This window comes from Chlamydotis macqueenii, chromosome 3, assembly GCF_036417535.1.
Source record: "Chlamydotis macqueenii isolate bChlMac1 chromosome 3, bChlMac1.mat, whole genome shotgun sequence".
Classification (NCBI taxonomy): domain Eukaryota; kingdom Metazoa; phylum Chordata; class Aves; order Otidiformes; family Otididae; genus Chlamydotis; species Chlamydotis macqueenii.
This window is the reverse complement of record NC_141558.1, coordinates 60,785,591-60,812,270: the sequence shown is the minus strand read 5'-3', so window position 1 is coordinate 60,812,270 and position 26,680 is coordinate 60,785,591. Positions and strand designations below refer to the sequence as shown.

At 40.5% G+C, this 26,680-nt stretch overlaps 1 protein-coding gene across 1 annotated transcript in view; it reads left to right on the top strand.

The window, feature by feature from the left end:
* The first annotated feature begins 660 nt into the window (after window positions 1-660).
* Window positions 661-26,680, top strand: part of MOXD1 (monooxygenase DBH like 1) — a 51,659-nt gene continuing 25,639 nt past the window's right edge. Inside the window, exons 1-4 of the mRNA XM_086744849.1 lie at window positions 661-1,011; window positions 13,648-13,794; window positions 15,243-15,410; window positions 15,537-15,620. Of these exons, the coding sequence (XP_086600975.1) occupies window positions 730-1,011; window positions 13,648-13,794; window positions 15,243-15,410; window positions 15,537-15,620 (681 nt within the window). The 5' untranslated portion in view covers window positions 661-729. The remainder of the gene's footprint in view (window positions 1,012-13,647; window positions 13,795-15,242; window positions 15,411-15,536; window positions 15,621-26,680) is intronic.

The following is a 26,680-nucleotide window of genomic DNA, read 5'->3' as shown; positions in this document are numbered from 1 at the left end:
TACCGGTGGCCCGGGGACGGCACGGCCCAGCCGCCCGAGTGACCGTGGCACCGGGGACGGGTTGCGGGGGTGCCAAGGGACGCGGGTGGGGTTTTGAGCGCTGTGCTTTTGGAGCTGTCTCAATGCAAATCTCTCTGGAGGGATCCTCGTTTTCCACTTACGGAGCAAAAATAACCCTCCCGACGGGGCCAGCCATCCGTCCGCGGCACAGAAGCGCAGCGCAGAAGCGGCTGAGAGCTGGGAAGCGCTCGGTTGCCTCTGGGCTTCCTCCCGCGGAGTTAAAATTCCCGTGGGGGCGAGAGGGGGTGTCCCCCCCCCAGCGAGCAGCGGGGGAGCCCCGTCCGCCGCCTCCCCTCCGCTTGCCCCGTCAGGAGGAGGATTCCCCCTCATTATGGCGAACCCCGGGCAGCCCCCGCGGGGAGCACACCGCAGGTGCTCCTGGGGCTGCGGGGCCCCGGCCCGGCCCCGACGGGCGGCGCGGGGGAAGCTGGTGGGGCTGCGGGGAGGGGGCGGCCGCCCGCGCCGGGCCGGGCCGGGGCGGGGAGCGAACAAAGCGGCTGCCGAGGGCGCGCTGCCCCGGCGGGGCCGGCCGGCACGGTGCCGCCCGCAGCGGGGGCGGGGTGACCGGGGCACCAGGCCCCCCCTCCCGCCTTCTCCGCGCTCACACATACACACGCACCCGCACCCGGGCACACGGAGAGGCGGCGGCCGCCGGTGCGCGGCGGGAGGATGCGGCGGCTGCGCCCCTGGGCGCTGGTGCTGAGCGGGCTGCTGGCTGCCGCCACCGCCACCGCCGCCGAGCCGCCGCCGGCGCGGAGCTACCCGCACAGCGCGGTGCTGGACGGGGCGGCCGCGTACCAGTTGCGCTGGGGCCGACGCGGCAGCGCCCTCGCCTTCCGCCTGGAGGTGCGCACCCGCGGATACGTGGGCTTCGGGCTGTCGAGCAGCGGCGGCATGGCCTCGGCCGACATCGTGGTGGGGGGCGTGGAGAGGGGCCAGCCCTACCTGCAGGTAAGCGCCGGCTCCTTCCCCTCGCCCGAAAGCGCCTCCGGCACCCCGCTTCCGCCCCACGTCCCGGCTGCTCTTTGTCCCTCCGCTGGCTCTTTCTCGGGACGCCCCTCTCTCCCTGCCCCTCTTTCTTTTCCAGCATCCTCGCCTCTCATCTCCCTACCTCTTTGCCTCTTCCTTCCAGCTTTTCGGTTGTCCCTACCGTTCTGCGTTCCTCTCCTCCCCCCTCGGAGGAGCTATTCTTTTTCCATCCTCTCCCTGCCAGCCTTCCCTCTAAACTTCTCCGTGGGTTTCTTCAAAGGTATCAGGTTTCCTTCCTCTTGATCCAGAAAATGCAACAGCTCTTTTGCCCTCTCCTTGGGCGCTCTCTCCCTGAACCTGGAGCCGAGGAGGGGAGGGATGGGAGAGGCTCTCCTGCCGAGAAGTTACCCTGTAACCCCACTGGCATCTCGGCACGGTCCCACCAGTGCTGCTCCTGTCCTTGGCGTTCCCCCTCTTCTCTCCTGGAGGTGTTTTGACTCAGGTGTTTGACCCCAGCACCTGGGGCTCCTGGTCCTTGTCCTTGGTCTGGTAAAGTGACCTCAGAGGAGCCCAGCTGCATTGGCCTAATTCTCTAGGTACCTTTCTGTAGTTGTCTACATATCGCCAGGGCTACGGCTGGGAACAAGAGTGCGGGACGTAGGCTCCACTGGTGCTTCCAGGGAAGCGTCCTCTCCCAGAGGCACCCATGGGGTAGGAACTGTGAGAGGGGAAGGGACACGCACCTTCCATCCCCTCTCGGCGACCTGAGATCCAGCCTGGAGGAGTTGCTGTGGGGCCGGGGGAGCAGGGACAGCTTGTCCCACGGGTGAATGAAAGGGGGGGCAGGCCCGGCGTGACACCTTGTTGCCCTCAGTTGCCTGAATAATAACTTTTAGAGAGGGAAATCAAGAGCAGTCTGACACCCCGTTATTAGAGGATGGTAGAGAAGTTGTCTGTTTTTTTTTTTTTTTTCATCATCTTAGAGCTAGTTGATCTTTGATGCTGCTGCTTAAATTTTGTGAGGCTTTGCTTTAAGAGTATGGATTTTTACTAACATTTCATCATAAAAAAAATGAAATGCTTAATACGCTCCCCCTACTATTTGCCAAGATTTTATAAAATCAAACCTTTTTCCAGAAAAAGGGAGGTTTTAGGATAAATATTTCCTATTTTCCCCTATTAGTTCACCGCATGAAGTTTAGGCAAATATTTGTTTTATCCAATTTCAGACTGATGATTTTCAGATTTTTTTTCTCCATTTTTAAAAACGAAGATTAATTTTCCCAAAAACCTCAGTCTAAATAAATCACTAATAATTATGAAAAGCCCCTATTTTAGTTATCAAACAATGAGCTCTTAGCTCACAGAATGTAAGGCTTGCCAAAGCCTTACCTTTCAGAAGATACACCTATTAACCATTAAAAGAAATACAAACTTTGTGCTTGGTTAGTTCGTAGATCCTGTTTGGGTAAAGCAAGCCATTTAGAAAGGGATCCAAACCTAGTGTAAAAACATCCAGTGATGTTCCATCTCTTCCTTCAATAGTTTGTGGCAATGGGGAGCCTTCGCTATTCCTGATTTCCAGTATAAGTTTGTCTGGGTTCAGATTCCAGCGATGTATTTTCTCTACTATTTTTAAAAGTCTACTCCCCCCCATCTCGCCTCCATAAAGTTATTTATATGCTGTAATCAAATCGCTCATCAGTTTTCTTTTGCATGAAATAAAGAGATTGAGCTCTTTAAGCATCCCGCTTAAGCATGACATTCCCCCAGCACTTCTGTGGCTCTTTTCAGCACCCCTTGTAGGTTTTCAGCATTCTTTAAAAATGGCCCCATACAAATTCCATTCTTCTTCCAAAGATTTTATTCACTGCCGTCCCGTGACGAATACAACCGAGATAGAAGAGGGAAGGACTGTAGCAAGTGCCGCCTGTTACAGAACACCTGGTATTTTTCCTGAAACACTAATTTAACACATAAACATCTGCTGTGCTAAGTGCTATGAGTTATTTCGTTGCACTTTTGAGTACAGAAGAAACTCTTGTATCTGTTACTCTTGCTCGCAGCCTCAGGTTTTCTCCATCCTCATTTCTTCTTCAGTTCTAGGCAGCAAGGTTTCTTTTTCAGCTGGAATAAGACCTTCTTAAAAGTTGCTTAGTGAAAATGTTTCCGTACTTGCACCAACAAGGAGTGGCCAGAAACAAAGACGATGAAGAAACAGAATTTGTCCAAAGGCTTTTTCTGGCCAGTCAGCAGGGATTGCTATAAAATGAATAACTTGTTCTCGAATGCTGTTTCAAAAATATCTAATTCTTCCCTTTACTGGACATGCAAATACAGTTAATATTTTAAAAACACGTTCTGTGTTCAATGTGTATCATCATCATTTACATTATTTACTACTAAAAAAAAATTTTTCATAGATAGTACCTTTGAAAGTATGTGGTTTTATGCCTAGCTGCACTCTATAAAATATGTGCACCATATAATGAAAGAACTTACTTTTCTTTTTGGTTTTAGAAATATGTTTTTATTCCATGATCATCAGTCGGAAAATGTGCATCGTGGTCTAAACCCTTAGAAGGGTCATTTTTTGGTTTCTTTAACAGTTTTGAGATGCTTGTCAGTGGCCTGATTTTCAGATGATGTTCTGTAACACCTTTATAGCCTTTCAAGTGGGCATTGAAATTGCTAGTCTCTTGGGAGAATTTAGCCTCTTTCCCCCCCTTAAATTCTCTCTCCTCCTTTAAAAATAGAAAGTGTTCTTGGAGAGAAGAGTCCTCTTCTGGCAGCAAACAGGTAAACATAGTTAGACTGCAGATGCCAGTAAAGGTAAAAGCAGATACGCCTTAGTCTGTGGAAGATCAATGTACTGAGGTAGAAGAAAACTTCCAGATAGTTCACAGAGAAAAGAGAAAAAAAAACATTTCCTCTGGCATTTATTCTTCATCCTCTCTGACCAAGTAGATGCTGTTCCCGCCATCAACAGGCAGTGCTTTCCTTGAAAAAATCTAGTGACTCAAAGTTCTGGGTATCTGAGACTGGGGTTTACTTTGTTAGTTTTTAGGTGTATCCTGAACTTGGGTGTGATGATTTATTTGTTTTGGTTTACTTTTCCATGTTTGAGCTATATTTAAGCTAAAAGGGTGTCTGGCATAATAAGTAAAGGTTAAAATGGTTTGAAAGTCTGAGGGTTAGTTCTCTCTAAATGTGTCAAGGTGACAATTGTTTCGATGTCATGAGAAAAGAAGAACAAACCTTCATAGTTTGGTCTTCACTTCGAGAGTAGTTTTTTTTTTTTTGGAGAGCACTGAATGACTGGAGAATTATACTTTTACTATCCTAACATTTCAGAACTTCAGTATTCAGAATGGGAACCTAGACATATTTTAGGACATAGCATGAATGTACATATGAACTACGACACATGCATAGCTTTACTGGGTTGTGGTGAGGAACAGACCTCTACCAAGCAGGGGGAGAAAAAGAGGGAGATCAGTGAACAAATTATTCAGGATGTTACTGGGAGCCCTTTGGTGGTGACAGACTGGCAGATTATGTGGGGTTTGGGTGAGCGTGTTTGAGAAGAAGTAGAAGATACCAGTGGGGGCTGGGAGCTGCCTTTGTCTCTACAGGGATGGGGTGGACTTGGAAGGAGAGTTCATACTTAGCAAACTGTTACCTTGAAATATTGTCGTGGTTACTTGCAGCATGCATTACACTTTGTAAAAGTTCTTGAGGAAGCCTTAGCTTTTGCATCTAGTTTTATTTCCTCCCTTGTTTTTTCTTTTCTTTTTTTTTTCTTTTTTGAAAAGTATCTCTTTTGTGCTTATGAATTGACACAGCATGCATTTTCATGCTAGACCCATGCCTTTTGCTTGGTCTCCACCCCTGTCTGGAATTGTGCATCCCCACCCACAGCACGTAGCTGCTGAGAGCCCCATTTTGGGGAGAGTAATCCTCCTTGATGAATGCCTATTTTGTGCAAGTTATACAAGAGGGTTGCATTGTTTGAATCTTCTGTTGAACTTGCACAGAAATAGTCCCTACTTAGGGTGAATAGGGACTGTGTGTCACTAAAAAGTACTTTATTATTCATTACAGCCTTGCTTGTTAACTGTCACCCAAACTAAAGAATATCTGTTATCAAATGTGTCCCATAGAGTTAGCTTAATTGCTCATAGGGAAGTACTTGGAAGAGATTTTAAAGGACAGAAAACAGTGAGCATTCTCTGTACTTAACGATATGCTGCTTTTAAGTGCACTCATGCCAACAGCAACAAAAGAAGTGTTTAGAAAACAACTTGAAAGGCACCAAGAGAGAGATGCAAAGTGAGTGCCACACTGACATATCTCAGTTGGTGCTTTGTTGGAGGTATTTCATGCCTTTGGGCATTGGGGCGAAATCTCCAGATGACTAATGAGTCCCTCTTGGCTTCCATGTGGGGCATGAAGAGACACTCCAGTGTACATCTCCACTGTCTGCGTGCTTTGTAGTTCCCTTTCAGAGGTACAGTAGTTAGGACAAGGAAGCAACAGTTGGTGAACAAAAGATGAGAAGAATTCTGCAGCTCTTATATTTTGCAGACTTGTGGAGGCTGTTTTCCAAGATTTTTTGTTCTTTATGGTATTTTTTCTTGTCCTTCGGATTTTGGAAACACCAGGAAAATGGTATTTTCTTACTGCTCCCACAAAATAAGAACTAGGGGGAGAATGGAAATGTAGCCACTGTGAGTGATGCAAAGACTTAAAATAATTGGGGAATGATTTAATTCTCAATATAAACAAGTATCTTAGAAGTAGGAGAGGGAGGAGGAGAGATTTTCTAAGGCAAATACAGAATTTTTGGGACCATATATCATTAATAGTTGTGCTTGAAAATCCCTTAAGTGTTTTCAAAATTTCCTCATAATTGAAGTAATTAAAGTAATTAAAACAAGAAAACTTTTACTGGTTGAATGTGGCTCCTGTGTAAGGAATGTTCCCTGTGATAAAGTACAGTTGTGAGATTGGATCGCACAGTATCTCCTGCTTACAAGTTTTCTTTTCCTTAAAACACTTTGCTGCATGTTTTGTCTAGTCTGTTTGCATTAGGATAGCCTTTAATCTAGCTTTGTAGCTTCTGATACAACTGGAATATAACCTCTTAAATCAACATTTACTCTTGATGTAAAGACTTGGGTAGGTCCTTGGAACTCTGCTGCAAAGTCAAATTATCCATGTCGATAAGCATTGTTGTATTTCAACTTCTAACTGCTCGTGCTTCTTACGCCTTTGTGTGGTGAGTCAGAGAGCTCTCCACATTTCAGTGTTTTGCATTTTTATGTGGAGGAAGTGATATTTTTATATTTCCCAGGAATGCCACAGAAACCAAGGGATGTCACTACTAGCTACCGGGAAGCTGTCCTGGGCAGCATCTAACTTGATATAAGAAATACACTGCAGTGTACTAAAATAACTTACAGTTTGAATGAGGAAAGACATATCTCTAAGTAAATAATTGTATTTCATGTGTAAAAATACACACTCTCTTTTTGCAAAGAATATATTTGTACATGTATACACACATACATGCATTATCTATTTCTGTAAATATACAAGTGGAAAATGTGTGCCTTTGTGTATATGTGTATGTCTGCATTTAAAGTGCAGACACACTCACAATTATTTGTTACAGATACAAATTTTCTGTCCTTGTCAAAGTAGTACATCTGAAGTAAATAATCCACATTTACTCCAGTGAAATTCAGCCGATTTAATTGGAATTGTACCAGGAATTATGCGCAACTTCTCGGAACTGCCTGCATGAGTGAGATACAGGCTTCCTAGCAAAGACTGAATCACTTCATGCTAATCCGCTGTGTAGGTAAAAAAAAATAAATAAATCAGTCAATTAATTACAAACAGACTGCTCATGGGGCAGCAGCTGCACTCACCAATTCCAGTTACTTTAGGAACTTTTTGCAACTGCTGGATTGTTGTTGCTGTACCATTTCTGTGGATATTTTTTTCATTTGGGATTGTGTTTGTTTTGTTTAATGAGGGGGGCTACAGTGGCAGCTTCTGCAAGAAGCTGCTAGAAGTTTCCCCTTTGTCTGGTGGACTTGGCTGGGTCTAGGGTGGACCCGCTGATGGCCAGGGCCAAGCCAATTGTTGACAGAATGTTCAATGATAATGCCTCTATGATAACATATTTAAGAAGGGGAAAAAAAATTCAAAAAAAGGAAGAAGATGTAAAGAAGCAGAAGTGGGGGCAGAAAGGGGGAGATGTGGGCCTTATGGCCCTCACCCTCTGGCCTCCTGCTCGGTGGCCGTCTGGGCCTGATTTGGCCTGGCCCGGCTGCAAGAAGTGAAGAGAGATGTGAAGAGAACCTAAGAGGCGTCTGCCAGCCTGTTGCGAAGAATTTCTAGTAAGAGGAACGGCTGCAGACACCAAGGTCAGTGAAGAAGGAGGGGGAGGAGTAATGTGGCTCCTGGCCAGAATTCCCCTGCAGCCTGTGGTGATGACCATGGTGGAGAAGGTTGTCCCCATTCAGTCCATGGAGGTCCACGGAGGAGCAGAGATTCACCTGCAGCCTGTGGAGGACCCCACGCTGGGGCAGGCGAATGCGTGAAGGAGGTTGTGGCTTGTGAAGGGTACACTGGGGCAGCTGTTTTGGAGGGACTGCACCCAACAGAAAAATGACCCACGCTGGAGCAGGAGAGGAATGTGAGGAGTTCTTTCCCTGAGGAGGAAGGAGCGGTGTAAAGCGACAAGTGATGAACTGACCGTAACCCCCGTTCCCTATTTCTCTCCTGTGCAGCTCAGGGGGGGAAGGAGATAGAGATAATGGAAATAAAGTTAAGCCCATGAAGAGGAAGGGGTGGGGGAAAGTTGTTTTGTTCTCTTTCTCATTATCATGCTTTGGTTTTAATAATAAATAAATAGTTTTCCCCAAGTCGAGTCTGTTTTGCCCGTAATGGTAACTTCAAAGATCTCTCCCTGTCCTTATCTCAAACCTTGTATCTTTTTTTCTTTTATTATCTTTCCCTGTTCCCTCAGAGTATGGGGAACGTGAATGAGAGACTGCGTAGCTTGATCCTGAGCGGGGCTAAACTACAACATTGGATCAATCAACTGGAATGCTCCAAAGGTGTTACATGGAGCAGTGATGCTTTCAGATTCCTGCTTCATGTTGGTTTTCTCTGGGTAGGCTCTGCTTTTCCCTAACATAAGAACCTAGTAAGATCTTTGCCTGAAACTCAAGCTGAAATTTATCTGAGGTTGCAAGAAAGTTTGGTTTGCTTATTTGTAAATTCATGCTCTCTTTCCTTCTTGCCAAAACCAGCTTCTTTTTGGTGGTAACATCCAGTGTGTGCTGGAACCATGAGCAGTAGGATTCCGTCTAAACTGAATGCAACAATAAAAAAGAGAAATGTTAACCACAGTTATTTTTTTGGAAGCCCAGAAAGGCATAGCTTGGTGCTTATTTCAAACGAATGTTTTGGTCAATTCTTTTGCGTACTGTAGCAATTTATCCATCCTATTTATACTCAGATAAATCTCCTCCTGTGCCAACTTACATCTTGGTTATAGCTTCCTGACTCCTTTTGCCAAATTCATCTTCAGCCCTGGTCTTAGACACCAGCTTGGTAGTTTGGAGATTTGCAAAACTCCATGGGTTTGCTACAGACCATAGGTGAGGACTAGTTGAGACATACCTTGTTTTTCCCTCATTTCCCCTTCCTGGCTTGTCCCTTTACTCACTTGCAAGTGTTGAATCACAGCTGAAATGGCAGCGATCTCCTGGTTAGAGAAGGACAGTATGTATAAATTCCAGCAGCAGAGCTGCTTGCAAGCCAAGCCCGCAAGGTGATTGCTGGACAGGGCGACAGTTTGAGAGTTATTTTATGCTCCTTGAAGTTGAAAGGTGCTGTATGTAATTTAGGAAGGGAAATGGGTATCATAAACAAAACAATCTCATACATTGTAAAGATGTGGGGAGGGAGTCCCATAAACACCTGTTCAAGTCTGCGATGACAGCTGGTGGTGCTTTCGGGGTCAGGCTTCCCTCTGCAGCTGTGCTTACATTCTCAAAGGATAAACTGGCCTCTTCTCACATCCTTCAGAAATTATTCTCCCTGATGGTTTGTAGAGCAGCAGTCAGAAACCATATATGCCGCAAAACTTATTTTTTTTAAGAAAGAGAGAGGTTAATGGGATCTGAAAAACAGTATAACATGATCAGCTACACATCTGGAAAAGAACATAAAATAACTTGTGCTGTCAGGAAGATTTTTCATTTTCCATATGTTGTTTCAACTTCTAGTTAATATGAGGAAGGAGATACCTAATTATGTGACTGATTGCAGAACTTAGGCCAGAGTTTAAAATGTCAGTTTATGCAACATAATCAAAGGGAGTGCAGAAACTTTATATGTTTCTAATGTAAATAGTTTACATAAGCAGATTTTGAAATAAAAATAACATCTTTGTTATTATATAGCATGACTAATAACACCTCTGAAACTTTGTTTTGAAGACTTACTATTTGAATAGCCAAAATAAGATGTTCTTACTAGAAAAATATAGTCATTTCACCCTTACCTTTTATTTCTGTAATTGTTTACACTTCTGTAAAGTTGATGTGAAACTTGTCAACTTTATCTTCATTTAACATATGATATATACTTTTCTGTGTCTAAGAAACCAAAGAATCTGGATGCAAGTGCCAATTCATTACATAAACCCACGTTTTCTGGTTTTTGCTGTGAGTGTTTCAGAAACTCAGTTTTAAGGGCTTGCTAATGATTGCAGATCTCTGCTGGGACTCCATGAAATTCAAGGGGACTTGTATCAGTATAATCTATGGCGTGGCAAAACCAGATCTGTGTAAAAGAAGTCGCCACATTAGAGCCTTTTGCTACCTGGTGGGAAGAATAAGCTGTTCTAATATGAGGCACATTTCAGACCATCTGTGATAGATATCGAAGCATTGTAGTTCCATTGATGAAAACGTCACACTCCTTTCTCTACAGAATTAAATGAGCGAAACTTGTGAATTTAGATAAGTTCTGCGTTACGGTAGTCTGGCCGTAAGAGCATTTTGAACCGTATTTAGATATCCTCAGTTCAGCTGAAGCGCGGATGCCTAACATCCCCTTTCTGGCCTCTGGTGGTTCCATCTTCTGTGCTGGCGTTTGGCCTTAGAATTCACTTTTCAAAGGCCTTCAGAGGTACCCACCTCTCTCCTTTGCCTAGACACAAGGACTTAAATGGAGCACATGCTGTCCAAATATGGTGGTTTTGATTGCATTTGTACCGCAGGAGCAGGACTTTCATTTATTCTTATTTTTCTACTTTGAAAGGAAGCATAGGAGATGTATAAAGATATAGACATACATCTATATAGACATATCTACCACTAACTTTTTCTTACTTTTCCAAGATCCTGCTGAAAAGGATGTGGCATCACAGTTTGTCAATGTGTCTTTTTTTTTTATAGCTTCCTTTTGTTTATTTCTTTGTGTACACAAACATGTGTCTTAAGGGCCTTTAAGCTGTGACGAGTAAATTGAGCAAAGTCTGCACAGTCTGACTTAAAATCTTCTCTGTGAACAGAAAGAGATCAGTATGCTTCCTGGGCAGGCAGTGTGGCCTTATTTTCTTTTAAAACTGGTAAAAAAAATCATTTTCATGTGAGAGGTTTAGCAATCAAATTCTGAGCTGTTCAGAATTTTTTTTTTTTGTTGCATTGTTTGATTTTTTTTTTTTTTTGGGATGAACATCTGGATAATTTTCAACAAAGGAAATAAAAATAGTAATAGAGGCTGTTCGTTAACTCCTAAATAGCTCCTGGCAAGCGTGCTCACACCTGGTTCCTCTAAGACAGTCCCACTGCAATCCCAAACAGTACGATTTGGGGAATAAATAGACATCTCTGTCTTCCTGGACACTACATAAATTTCCCTCCCAGGTCTTCTGAGCACCCTGGTATTCAAGGGCTGTTTCAAGGTGGCGTGTATCAAGCAGAGAAAGTAAGTAGAGACAAGGAATTCATTACTTCACAGAAATTTTCACATGGGAAAGATTAACGTTAGTTGGTCAGGTTAGCATCTACCCACAAAATTATTTAAGGTGGGTGGTGGAGCAAGGTGCTGTTCAGCCTTGGTAGCAGGGGCAGGCAGCGAGCGCCGGGGCAGGCAGCGCTGTGAGCACCCAGCGCAGCTCTCCTAACCCAGCTCTCCTCCCGCAGGGAGTCGCGTGGTCCTTTCCTGGGGCCTGGGCTTTGGGAACACCTTCCCCAGAGCATTTGCCGGCAGCCACACAATGAGCCCCACACAGTGAGCCAGAGCTGTGACCTGTCTTTGACTGTCTTCCAAGCGAGAGAAATAATTACACTGACAATCACATTATCAAGGCACATCTGAGCTAATACCTTAATTACACAACTTCTTAAAGTTATTTTTGCATTCTGCCTGCAGGCTTGTGGAATTCAGGGCTATATCACAAGAGGGTTGTTTGGTTTGTTTTTTTTTTTGTTGCAGCTGTGTCCTCTAGACTTGTTAAGAAATGGTGAAGTTCACCAGCAAAATATTTCAGTGTACTCACCTAACTTTGCTTCACATATCTGAGCTTTCCTTCACAAGGGTTTCAGGCAAGGGCTTTCAAACTGTTCACATGAGGAAAAGCTCTTCTTGAATTTCTGTTCCTCAATAATTCAGTGTGTGTGTGCTTATTCTAATACAAGGGTATGTTAGAATTTTAATACAATTTAATGTAACTTTTCAGCAAAGATAGCGCACTTTGATGAAAGATGATGTTTAAAAGGTTGCATTTCTTGTCCAGACAAGCCCTTACTACTTTTAAGATGGAAGCAGAGATTCCATAGAGGAATGTTTTCAGAGCAGGGATGGTATTGTGTATAGACATAAGCTGCCTCTTTCCAAGATCTGATGCGGGGTTAAAGTGGAACATTTTGATCCCACGAAGTATTAATCTTCAAGTGCCATCCCAGAACAGGCTGATTATTTCCACCTGGAAAAGCAAATCCAAATTTTTTCTCTACACAAACATAACTCATTAGTTCCCTTTCTTTCAGCAGACACCTTCAGGTCCCAGAGTCTCTTTTTAGTGATTATTTTTCCATGTACATATTCTTTCACATATGTATCCATTCATTTGTAGTAGTGGAAAGTGCTAACAAGAAAAGAAGGATTCTTTTCAGTACCTTTCAAAAATTTTGAAATTTAGATTTATTCTGGAACAGAGAATATCCAAACTGTTTCAGTAGTTTTGGCAAGACAGAATTAAAGCTGCATATTTTCCATACTGATAAAAGTGGTCAGCTCTTTACCCTTTTCTCCCTTGAAACTGCATCATCACTGAGATAATTTTATAAAAATTTTAATCCAAATTAATACATCTTAGTGAACTGTTTGGGCATGCAGTTATTTGTACACCTGTATAAGGCAGACAAGCTTGTGAACTCTGACTGGTGTGCATGTGGTCTCTTGGACACACGCAGATTTCTAGGGTGGGGTTAAACTTAAGATGACAGCTCCTAAATGATCCTTTAGTGAATTAATAAGGCATCAGCTACTTTTACTGGTATCAAAATACTTGGACATAATATTTTACAATTTTCAGCTTGGTTACCTGTACTTTAACAAAAAGGGAAAGCTAAAAATCTCTCTATAAGTGAATGAAGGTCCAAATAACCACAGAAGTAAATGCCTTCCAGGAACAGCCAGCGCTGCATTATTCTGCAAGGATACCACACGATTAATGGTGTCTGCCTGTAGCCTGTTCAGCATGAAAAGTATAGCTATCAGTTAAAAGCCTCCCTCCCCATCCCAAACTGGGCGGAAACAGCCTAAAACTCAGAGGAGGGTGACTGGAGGAGGTGCATCTGAGGTGGTGGCGAGCCCTTTCCAGGTGGCCGGGATGGGAGGGCCGGGTCCCAGCTGCACAGGGCCATAGGAATTTGGGGTGAGGAGGTTAATGACCCAGCATCGCTGCAGCCGCTCCTCCATTGTACTGTGCCTCTGCTGAACCCCAGAGGGGAGCGCCTTTCTTACAAACAGCCCCCCCCCCTCCAAAACCCCAACCTAACCCCAACCCTACACCTTTTGTATGAACTAAGCATTTTCCGTGCTAGTTAAGCTGTAGGGTTTCTGGTTCCAGCTGGTGTTCATTCAAGAGGTTTGCTTTTTGTGGGGAAGAAAAAACAAAGAAGAAGTTGGGAAAAGAGAGAACAACAATATTGTTGATGTGAATATTAAGTGAAATTTGTTCTCCCTGTAATTTCCCTCAAAGTTCACCACACCTCAGTCATGATAAATTAGGCTTCTGGGTTGTCGAGTACAGCCTTTATTTCGGCACTTACATACAGGCAACATGTTGTGAAAGTTGCTCAAGACATTCTTTAAGATGCTCGTCAAGGAGACTTGCCTTCTTGAAGATTTTTAATAAAAAAAAATGTTCAGTGCCACTTCAAATTTATCATTTGATACAAAACTGTGATACTTCAGCATTTTACGTAAAGGCATGTTTTAAAGGGCTTCAGTACCGGACATAAAGTTTCATTTTTAGTTTAATATTAAATTTAATAATTGGCCACTTTTTCTTTTCAACAGGATTATTTTACAGATGAAAATAGAGTACTAAAAAAGGATCCTCAACAGGATTATCATCTGGAATATGCCATGGAAAACAGCACACATACAATATTGGCTTTTAGCAGAGAACTGCACACTTGTGACACAAATGACAAGAGCATAACGGTAAGAGACTCTGCCTATGAGATGAAAGATGAAGTAATTAATAGAGGCCAAGTGTATATGTGTCATGAAGCTGGTTATTAAAATCTCACCCTAGTAAAAGGAAAGAATTAGAGAAACTCACTTTCCAAAACATCTGTTTGGTCAACTTAAATTAATCAGATAAAATACTTGTGCTAGTTTTATTAAACTCTTATATTTTAATTTTGTTTTTCTAGTTTAATGCATAATGTTTTCTAATTTCTAACATACAAAGTGAACACAGGATTGAAAGAGGTACCTCTGGGCCATCAGGTCTCATATCCCACAGTTACAGTCGTTTAAGAGATGCCAACTTCAGAAACACTTTTTAGGTTTTACACTAACTTGATCTTAAAGACAGACTTTTTTTAAAAGTTTGGAGCATATCTTTAAAGTATATATTTTTTGTTTTATTTCTTTATTCAAAATTAAGAAGTTGAAAAATTTGATGATAAAACTCTTTCCATGGTAAAATACTTTTCATGGTAAATTCTTCTGTTGCCTGCTGTACTGTTTCTTAAGCATAACTTTAAATTATATGAAGTTGATGACTTCTGTATTGGAAATGACAGATAGGTTACAGAGGTTTGCAAGGCTTTCTATGCTTTGGCTTTTTTACTACTCATATTGGAGGCATTGCTATAGTAGTTTAGCACTATTTTTATTATCCATGTTTTCACAATATATGCAATAATGACAACATGAGGAGCTGAAAGATGCAGGAAGCAAATCCACAGCTGTATAAACCGCCAGATTTCCAGGCAGTCAATGGATCTATGGTTTTCACACCTGCTCCAAATTCTCAATACAATTTAACATTCTGAGACTCTTGAGGATTCATTAGAGTACTTTGTCTCAAGAGTGAGTATTGCAGTCTGAGAATGGTTTGCCGAGAATTGATCTGTACTGTGGCTGTAGATTGATTTTTAAGATGTTAATCTATTCTGTAATTGACTGTCTATCTTCCCTAACATATAAGGACAGCAGTTCACAGAAGGTATTCACATCTTTGCAGAGCTGAGCCTGGAAAATATTTCTGGGGGAAACCTTCTGATTGCTGGCCAAATAAGTGACATCTCTAGAATTTTTTTTTTTCCATGCATTTAGTTGGTTACCTCTTTGTGCGTCTGTTCTGCTATTTGCAGATATGATGTAAATTAGCGACATTAATGAAGGAATCTATCAGAAAGAGATTCAACTTCTGTGTATCTCCAGTGAACCCTATGAGTATACAACATTATTATTTTTAAAGGCAAAATTGTGTCAGTAGGTTACTGCTCCTCTGGTATGCATTGTCATTGTTCAAATACAGCAACACCTACATCATATCCATCTTAGGAAGTATGTGAACTACATAAGGAAGATATTGTTCCTATTCCTTATGGATTTTTTGGCCTGTGGTTTTGTTTTGGTTTTTTTTTTTTTTTCAGGAGAGCACAGTGCGGGTAATATGGGCCTACCATCAAAAAGACATGGGAGAAGCAGGTCAAAATTACCATGGGTCTAATCGTGGTACAAAGAGTCTACGTTTACTAAATCCTGAGAAAGAAGAAGTATTATCTGCTTCTTTGCCATACTTCGACTTGACAAACAAAGACGTAAGTTACTCTGGGTTTTGGGTTTATGTGGAGATGGGGGTAAGGTGGCAGCCAAAGCTTTGGGCTTAAGAAACAGGGTAATGAGACTTTTATAATATTGTGTTCTTGCCCTTTTTATTAAGACAGGTGCTTGTACCAGACAAAGATACAACATATTGGTGCCAAATGTTTAAGATTCCTGTACAACATGAAAAGCATCATGTGATAAAGGTGAGTGATTGTGACTGAGCAGATTTAGAGGAGCTCAGATAACGATTACTCTTCAAATAAATTCTTGCACTTTTAAAATTTGTTTCACTACTTAGTGGAGTAAAAACAAGACCTCTTGTCTGTCTTCACAAACACGGGTCAAGTGTATGTGTATGTGCGCCCATGACCTGATTCTGATGTGCCCTGAAAACCAGCATGTGCAGTGACAGAGCCCCTGTCTTTCTCTTCTCCTACATCCTCTCTCCCTTAAGAAAATGAGATTGAAAATTATTTTTCTGTAAACATTTCTGTCACAGACTAAGTAAAATTGTCTAAAAGCATGTTCTGTCAAGTTTATACTTTTATATAGGAATTTAATGAATTTATTTTAACAGAGAGTTAGAGAGTTTTAGATTAAAAAAATATTAAATGGTGACGTTTGTTCAAATAAAGGGCCAGGTTCTTTTTTGATTCCAGTCACCTCTCTTGCGATGACCGCAGTGGAGATATGCTATGTTACATCATGTGAGCATAGACTCCATTATCTTCAGCTGTGTTATTTAAAAATTAACAAAAACGTGTAAACATCCACACAAGATTCAGCGAGATCCAAGCTGATTTCAAGAACTACATGCATAAACTTGTTCTCCTATAACCCATTTTCTAACTTTTCTTTCAGTTTGGAAACTGAAAGCTTATGAGTGCTGCGGGAAAGATTGTTCTCACATTCCTTTCCAGGAGCAATATACTGAAGACCTCCTAAAAGAACCACTTATTATTATTGTTCTAAACTGCTTAAGATAGCACAGTGAGATAGCTTTGTCCCTTGTTTTTATCTTTCTTTGAAGCCATGAATGCTTTTAAATATACAATTCTATTCTATTTTTTGGGGATTATTGTCAGTCATATTTCTCCAATGCCTTCAGTAAGACTGAAATTTTAAATTAACTCAGAAAACTTAACATGTTATCTCCAGTGTATGTCTGAGAAATACCTATAGTTATTCTGAAACATTGTGGGTTTCCACACTTTATCAGAATGAAAAAGTGCAAGGTCCAAATTTCTGCTATTCACAGATCTACGTGAAAAGCAGAATTTGCTTGTAGTACAGCACATGTCAGGATTCCTAGCTTTTTGCTTTCAGGTGAGAGAGCTTCAAAATGGTAGTATCAGAATCATGCTTTCTATATTAAGTTTGGTGGAAATTATAGATACATGCTGTATTTATTACTTATTACTTATATTTTCTGGATTTATTTTTAAAATACTTTGCCTGACTGAACATACAGTTACTTGTTTTAACAAAAGATGTGGTTGGTTGAAGTTAAACCATGATTTTATCTCAGAAATACATTGACTAATTTTTCAGAATAGTTTTATATTCTTAATTTTTACAAAGTCGTATAAAGAATATTAAAATTTTAGAATTCACATTTTGAAATCAGCAATTTGTTTTTTTGTAAAGGTAAAAACTAGAGCAGAATCCTTAGCAATTTTGTACCTTCAGAAAAGCAAACAAATTTCATCTTGACGCTTAAAAAAAATACTTCGAGAGAGAAAAATGATTACAGAAAGAGAGAAGACTTATGTAGGAATACTTCCTTAGCGTTTATTTTCAGGGGCATAACATAATTTCATACACATGACTTTTTAAGATGACACATAGAGGGTTGTTGTGGAATTGGATCTATGCACTCTTACATAGATCCAATTTGATTCAGTGTTTCCTGAAGCCTACTGATACACAAAGGATCGGGCTTATGGCTACTCAGGAGGATATTAGCTATGCAAACAAAGATTGAATTTCACAAAGAGGACGGCAGATCAATTATTTGGCCTGATCAAACTGTCAGTGTTAGTTAAATACTTATGTAGATGTTGATTCTGGATTCCTTCTGTAGCACCATTTTAATACAAACCTACACATCTCATTTTTACAGACAGAAAAAAAGAGTTTAGAAAATGATACCAATTCTTCTCTGGTATAATTCAGTCTACTTAAATAGTGTACATGTGAGCTGACTTCGGCCATTTCTGTCCTTCTGTGTGATTTGTGGAGCGCTGAAGTGCAGTTCAGCTCTTGTTGGACAATGTGTGCCATCAACACCGTGGAAGTGTCCATTCAGCTGTGGACATGTGTAAATCAGCTGGTGATCTGGAGTCTCAACTAGGTGCAACAGCCACAATAAGAATTTTTTTCATACTGTTCAGCTGTTCTGTCATTCCTTTCTTCTTGAAAATTTATCTGAGCATTTTATAATAATGTATTTTTTAAAATATAATTTTCATTAAGAAAGAAAAATATTTTAATGAAGGAAACTGTCTGAGAAAAAAATTACACCTATCATGAAAGGAAGAGGCCAAGACACTTAATCATCTCTGGTTAACGAGTGCCAGATTCTGAATCCAGATTCTGAATTAAAAATGAATTTTTACCTTCCATTGACCATGCATTATTTTAAAAAAAAGAGTACCTATATCCTCTCAGGCAGAACATATTAAAAATATTTACAAATCCGTTTTGTAAATGCAATCTAGTGGTGCAGCAGCTGGGTAAGCGATAACATGGACTTAGGGTGCGTTGAGTACATGCTAACGCTTGGTCTTAGGGTGCATCTACAGTAGTGTTTTAGTTTGGATGAAAAGGACACTTTTGAAGCAAATCTTCAAGTTATTCTTGCTTACTTCATCATGGTTACTACGATGGAGAAGTCACAGAGCTCATGAACTGCCTTTGCCTTCTGGGTAGCTCAGGCACCTGATTGCTCGCATGAGCAAGCTGTTGATTTGGAGTGAATCAAAGGGCTTATTTGGGTAACTATTGGAAGGTCTGGGTTTTTCTGTTAGCACGAGGTAAAAAAATAACTAGCATAAGAGATCTCAAAATCAGTTGAAGATAAATTATGTAAGATCTTATGTCTTTTCTTTCCCTTTACATAATATTCATGCTACTTTCCAAGAACCTCAGGCCATGAGAAACAGCATATTTTCATTGACTGTTCTTGATCAAGCTGCACTACATGACATGTAAATTGTGCAAGAGATAAGATTGTAATCTTGCGTTCATTTCATAGGTACAATAAGGACATGGATAAGTAATTTCTCCTTATGCTGCACTTACTTACCAGTGGAGAACAGACCTTCCCTGTGATAACAGAGCACTCAGCCAGGGTTAGGACTTCTCTGTTTAATCGTCCTTTGTTTCATATCTCTTGAAACATCATCCCTAGGGAAGAGATTGTGTCTTCCTACGTGTCTCTACAATGCCTTCTGTTACAAGATCTTGTCTGATGCCTCTGGGAACTCCTGGAGAAATAACTCATCATAACATTATGCCTGCTAAGAAATAAAACCAAATTTGATGATTTCTCAATAGCTGGGCGTAATAGTGATAGGAGTTATTCAGATTATAACCAATAACCAGGCACTGAGCTGGCTTTGTGACTGACATAGTACCTCACTCCTCAGCTTCAAGCTGCCTACGTGGCCGAGTGGTGCCTGCTTGAAAATCTATTAAACGTCTACAGGTTTTCCCTCCCATGTGTTTTTTGTTAGCAGAACAAATTATCAGGTTAATAGATCAATTTTAAAAATAACAACAGGCAGAACAGATGAAGCTGGGATTGCTTGGAGGTAATAGCAAGCAACCATCTTTCTTCAAGTCAGCTGTCTGCAGGATGGCTCTGCAGTGGTCCTGGAGCAATGGACCCTGGCTGCTCTTCGCGTGGGAGAGTGCACATTGCTGCCTGTCTGCAAACTCCTGCAGCTACATGTGCATTGGCCTGTTTTGCTGCTTTGAGCTTCAGGCTTTGGTATGTGCCTCAGGCTTACTACCCTACAGGGATTTTTACTTTTCTCATATAAGGAAGTTAGCCAGGAGCTTTCTCAGAAGTAGCATTCCTAGAAAAAAAGCATTCCACTTATTAGCCTAGACGTTCTGGAGATGGGTTTAAGGTTCTTTCTTGCTAGCATTTTTGCAGTTCTCTGTAAATATGGTTATTCTGACTGGTCCTGAATGTGCCTCTTAATCACAACCATAAATAAAGTTCTCTAGTTTCACCAACTGCACCTGGGGAAGGATCTCTGCTCCGGTAGGACCTCTCAGAGGGAGGAGGGACCTGCTGGTAGAGCAGACACATAGGCATGCCCATGCACCGGCCTCTGTGTGAAAAGGTTTCTGTCTCCCTACTGAAGCCATGCTGAGGGCAGCTCCCTGGGTTTGGAGAGCCCTTGCAGGCAGAGTCACTGTTGCGCCAGGGCTGGGAGTTGGGGCTTGCAGAGTGAGAGGTGTTGGCTGAGAGGAGCATGCACTGAAAAGGGGAGCTTCTGCAGCACCCTCCCCCTTCTAAATTGCCCATTTAAAAAGTCTCTGTCTTATTGCTCTTCCAGTTTGGTTTTTTTTTTTTTTTTAAGTTATTCAGTGGTGGCAAACTGGGGCTTCTGAGATCCTTTAATCCTTGTACCATCAAGATGTCTGGTTTTTATGATTTTCAATGTGTGTGGATATGTGTGTGCTGGCACGTCTCTCTCTACTTTGACAGTTTGTGACTGTCTACTTTGACTATTTGTTTGTGATTGGTTTTTTTCCTGCCTATTTGCTGAATTTATTTTTTGCTTACCATGTGCTGGCATCATGCAGATGTTTACCAATGGCATGAAAGTGAAAATTTGTTTCACATTACTGAGGGATACTTCCTTATATTTTGGTAAATACAGCTTTTGCTGTATTTTCAAAGCTCGTTTTTGTTGCTCTTTCTACTTGTGCTTCTACAGATACAGCGTTTTTATTACTGTCTTTAGCTTAGCTTTCTCCATGTCTCTCCATGTCTTTTGTTTCTTTAATTTATTTGCATTCCTTATTAATATAACTGCATCTGCTAAAGATTCATTACTTTCTGCTAAAGATTCATTACTTTGACTTCACATTAACTGCAGGTCTCCCATGTGCTCCACTGTTTTTTTTTCTGCTGCGATTAGAAAACCTTAAAATACGGTATTTCCTCTACTATCTCTAGATTTTCTGTGAATTCTGTATACCCATGATCTCCCACTACTCCTGACAAATTGTTCAATGCTGTGTGTAAGCACCTGAAAATTTACAGTATATACTGGTGAAGGAATGGTATGTATATTCGGCATGCCAGACGCTCCATAATAAATTTGTGTGAAGCTTTTCAGCTTCAGTGTATAACATGTCCATGCTACTTGCAACACTCTATAAATTTTCTCCCTTTATTTTCTTAATTTTTTTAAAAAATATACTGTGTTTTCCTCAGGGAAAGTATTTCCCTGGGCTTCAGTAGTAATAACGCCGTAGACAAAAACATGTCAGACATTAAATTTCACTATTAAAAGTAGGAAAACCAATTTATGTAAAATAACAGATACAGTTGGGTAGTCGGGTCGTTTAGCTGTATCTACATGTCTCTTCTCTAAGAATTACTCATTTTCCTATAGTTCCAAATTTTCTGGGTTGTTTTGAAACTAGTATAGCCAGGGAAATACTGGGAGAAAGGCTGCAATGTGGCTGTGCTCGAGAGCGTAAAATACTTCAGATTCTGTAAGAGAACTCTAATGGGACGCTCAGTTTTAAAGGGTATTTGGTGTTGGAAAGGACAATAGTATGTTGTATTTTGCAAGCTCTTAAGCGTTTGGATGCCTGTGTAAAGCACTTCTTTCATGTGCATTATTTGAACCTGCTTATGAGAATGGAGCGAGCAGATTTAGTGCTGCTGAAGTAGAGAAGAAGCCCCATGCTGGGGATTAGACTATGTGGTCAAAATTTCATATCCCTTAAGTATACCTCATGCATACTTGGGCAGCATGTTAGAGACAGGAAATTTCCAACCACAAAGATAGGCTTCCTCTCATTTAACTTGACTTATCTACAGGTCTGAGCCAGCTGCTTAAATGACCTTAAAGTGGCAAAAACAGCCATTTGTATCATCTTGAAGGAGGTGTCTGAAATACATGAGCTCAAGCAGCCCCTGTATGGTTCAGTCTCACTCTCCATTGACTGAAGAGAGAACCCAGTTAACCAGCCTGTATTAGATATGTAGCGCTCGGATGGATGAATCAGGAGACGTGTGTTCCACCAAAACGATCAGGTACAGAAGAGATTGTTGTGGGAGCAAAAATTGCAAAATTAAACCTTTTATTTAAAATTTGACTTTAGGAAAAATTGATTTTTCTCAACCGTAACAGTATGTAATTTTTTGGTACTGAAGTGAGGATGTGACTGGTGAAAACAGGCCAAGCATATCACCAGGAAAAACTTAATTATTTAACATTAACTGAGAAGTGTTACATTGGGCATATTTTTATATAAGCACCAAAGTTTTCCATTGTTGATCTCCTTAGAAAAGGGAGCCTCTTTTCAATTAAAGAAAGGCCTGTATTAGAGCACACCAGCAGCTGCTAGTTAATCTTCATGTTCAGTTTCGGAGCAATCTCTGATAAGGAAGTAAAAACTCAAAAAAACCTTGTTGCCAAGGGTAACTCTGCTTTTTGACAGTGGAATGCTTTAGTAATACCAAAGACCCCAGTGTGAAAATACAAAGGGACTCCAGTTTAAGAGACTGATTGATTGAAAGCCAGAAGGGCAGCCTGTAGCCTCCAGTACTTAAATGAGGGCACTGATTTTTAACTTGAGTGATACCAGACAGTAACTGCTTGTTGTTCTCTGGCTTGAACTTTTACGTTTTGCTAAATGTGATAACTCCTGCAAATTGCATCATGCAGGCTGACATAAACAAATGTTCTGTATTTTTCTGTGTGTTCCCCTGCAAAGCAATTTCAGCCTCAGTAAATTAGACTGGCAACCAAACGATCATCTTACGCTGCCGAGCTTGCAAGCTATCTGCCCTTTGATCTGGAGGGCTGTCTCTTCAGTGCAAGCCTGAATTGGCCCATTAGGCTTTGCAGTGTTAAAGAATCATATAACTGAACTGGCTGAAAATTAAAAGTTTCCCAAGCAACTGTCTCAGGAAATAACATAAATACTTTCTTCTCTCATATTCTGCTAATATTTCATATGTAAAATTATTTCATGTATTATTTCATTCTGTCATCAAAGATGAAACTACATATGACTGCAGATTTTACTGTCACACCAAACTTTATATTTCTTAGTGGAGCATATTCTTATTTTGCAGTAGTCTTTTTTCATTTCACTTGTGTATCTTTACAATAAGAATACTTAAACTATGCAGCTGGTGCTGCATTATTTATTCCATACTTGTTATGCAAAAATAATAATTACTTCATTTCTGTCATCAGAAAACTTGAACATCTAGTCAATTTAATCTAGTTTCTTTGATTTTTCTTTCTTTTTTTAATTAAAACAACATCCATTCATTAAGGCAATGTATTGACTATGCCAGCATGTGGTTAGAAAATATGTATTTTATGTCATTTTCTGGTTAAATGAAAGTCAGAAGTTATTTAATTTCTAGTTACATACAAATATGTAGATGACGGGAACCTTGACTTAAAATATGACCCATGGTGAGTATAGAGAAAGGGAGGGTACAATTTTTGTGAAGCGCTCTGAGTTTCACCTCCCAATTATGAGATTATTTGTGGGGTGTTCTTCAGGAGAAGATTGCTATTGATGAACCTAATTTTGTTTTGTGCCATATCTTTGGGTTTTTTTTTCCTCATCCTTATCTTTGTTTATGGTTTTAGAGTAAGCCTATGATTTGGTAGTGCACCGAAAAGATAAGAAATTTATGTCTAGGAATTGTCTGCAGCCAACCCATCAACACTTGCTATCATAGCAGGCAATAAAATATTTCAGAGTAGAATTGTGCCTTAGAAGAGCAGTTATAAAGCATACCAGAACAGCAGGTTCATAGGTAGTAAAATCTGACTTGCTGAGGCTTGCACAGTGTGAGACGAGTATCTGGTTGGACCACAGACCAGATCTACCTTGGTCCTGCTAGCACCTTGGCATGGCTTCTTAAGATAAACCTTCTAATTCAGGCAAGTTACATAGTAGCAGCATCTTAAGCGAATTTTCTATAGGGCCACATTTAATTGCTCCAATGCCATTAAAATGGAGAAGAAATTTAATTTCCGACTGAACTGTTTGAAGGGTTGCTCTTCAGTACCAACCCCTCACTCTGCAACCTCAGCATTAGCTACTGGGGTTACTTTTCAGGGAATAATGTTATGATACTCTGTCCACCTCTGCTTCCACTTGGAATGCACAGTAGTCACAGCTATGTGCAAAGCATAGATTCATTGACTCCCAGGGTTAAAACAAAAAGGAAGAACATTAATAACAGTGGAAAAATCAACAGACAATGGTCAGACAGTACCACTACACCACGTCCACACATAGCATACACGACATCAAAATCCACACAGGTGACAACTGAACCACAGGTAGATGGTGAATAGTTTCTCTTTGCACCAAGACTGAAGTTTATCTGGTATGAAAATAGTTTATATTTTGGATCTAAAAACACGTGCCCCCCCGCCCCCAAAACCTCAAAACACAGAACACCCTAACCTGAGAAAACATAAGTATCTAAGAAACTGCAGACTAATGCTCTTCAGTCTCCATTCTCCATCCTCTCATTTCAATAACCTTTCCATTACTATCTCTTAAGTTACTTGAACTAGAACTGTGTCTTTCTGTTTTATGAAGTGCCAATTGCAGTTTTGGTTTCTAGAGAATTAATACAGTATCATTTTAATACATTATTCTCAAGTGAGTACAAAAGAACCATGTAATTTGAAAATGGCCCTTGTTGTGTGACTCCCTGGGTGCTGTTGAGCGGTGTTGGAGCCCTACACAAAAGCTACCAAAATCTGGCTTGGAGTGAGAAAATGTGAAAATCATAGTATTAATGTAGGCATTACCTAACCATACTTACTTTGTAAGCCATCTCATGTTCGTATGTTAACTCTGTAAATATACATTTTTAGAGGGTTATGAGCAATAGTTCCCAGGATTTGTTCTGCTGACTCAGGAGGTTGTGTCATGTCAAAATCATGAGCCTTGTGCTTATTTTGTGCCATGCTTTCCCTTCAGCACACTTTAGGTGCCAGAGCATCCAGTTTGATGACTCCTGTAGAAGCTAAGTATCTGAATACCTAAGGTCTTTCTTGTGTGTTTTCTCTTTTGGTAGTCCTTCATAGAAATCAGCATTTACTTGTCAGAAAACACATTTCTTAACAGTATACCCTAGTATGTGTCAAGGCCAGGTTGGATGGACCTTTGAGCAATCTGGTCTACAAGAAGATGTCCCTGCCGAGGGTAGGGGGGTTGGAACTGGATGATCTTTAAGGTCCCTTTCAACCCAAACCATTCTATGATTCTAAAACAGAAATGGACACACTGTGAATTCTCATGTACTCTGTCTTTGGGCAAAGCTGTGCATTCACTCCAAGCAGGAGGAGAAAAAGCATGAAGTTATTAAACTACACAATCAAAGGGAACACTTTGCAGTTGTACAATAGAACTAAAACCTCTTCCATTGTCATCTCAAAGAAATAGATAGACATTGCAGTGCATGAATGGTGAATTCAAGAACAAAAGAGAGTAGCTTCATTTACTTTATTATCGATGCTATTCAAATTATATGTTCCTATTGAATAAATACAAACTCTTTAGACTACCCATTTTGTCTTTAGATCTGAAATATATTTAGTTACATACTACTTTATTATTATATTGTTTTCACAAGAAAATAATGATGTTACTGGTTAATTGGCGATTAATTCTACTTAATATGTGTCAAATGTGCTGAGAATCCATGGCCGTACCAAATACCACAACCACTCTGCTGGTGTTTCTGCTGCTTAGGCGTGCGATGAGTGCGTTGCCAGGAAGTGTAACCGAATGAAACATGTTTTTTCTTGACCTGAGCTTTTTATCAGATTGCTCCTCAGGGTTATACTTTTAAACTGTTACTATATGCCTTATCTTAAATCTTCAGACGTACCTCAGGCAGAAACAATGTTTTATGAATATTTCTTTGAGGTATACTTCTTTTGGATTTAGTTTAAATTACTGCATGGCTTTAAAGTCTGAAACTCTTTGAGTGGTGGAGTTCCAGCAATTAATTAGGAATAAGAACTTAGGAATGGACTTGATGGCAGAGAGAACAAGAAGCCCTAAAACCATCTCTAGTTCTCATTTTTAAATGTTTGGTTTTGTAGGTTATTGTGTTGTATGATTCCTCTTTCCTAATTAAAATATTTAAGTTGCTCTGCACACTGACCAATAGAAATTCAGGACGTACACTCTAATCATCAGCAGTAGTCTGTGGGGACAGAAAGATTTGTGTGATTTTAGTGATACAACCTCCTCTCCAAGCTAACAGCACAGCAACAGTAACGTTAACCTGAAAGTACATATTCTTTTCCAGTAAAATATTCTGCAGCTTAAAACAGAGGTGTGGTAATTACTTCTTAATGTGGTATACTAATAAAACTTTAATAAGAGCCTTCATTGAACAACCCAGTCACTGAGTAAACAAATCCTTTCTTCTTTAAACAAGAACAGGAAATATCTTTGCTTTGAATAAGGTTTCCCATTCATGTGGTAAGGACTTCTTCTCTATGGTGATGTTAGAATTTTTGTTCTGCATTTTAAAGTATACCCAAAACCAGTTAAACCCAAATGCCGACAATATAGCTTAAATAAATAAATAAACCACTCAGCACTGTTATTTCAATTTGGGATTATGTCCTGTATTTGAATCTCACTTTGGAAAAAAAAAACCCTCCACACCTATTAAGGGCAAATCATGCAAATGTAAATGCCTTAAGTTGTATGGAATCTCTATTTTTGGTCTGGAAAGTTTCCATACTCCAAGAAAACCTTACCTAATCACATTACGAGATTGAGGGTGGGGATGGTTGCTGTTGCTGGGACCTTTTTCTCATCTGCATCTCTTTTTGTATTGAAATACAAGAAGCAAGATATGTCACTAACTACACAGATTGTATTTTCCTCTAACTGGAAGAAATGAAAAATGTGTATGAAAATAATTTTTTGTGTTTGAAGGAAGATTCAAGTTAAGCAGTAGTGCTCCCTGTTGTACATGGATAACTATCAGTGAACCAGA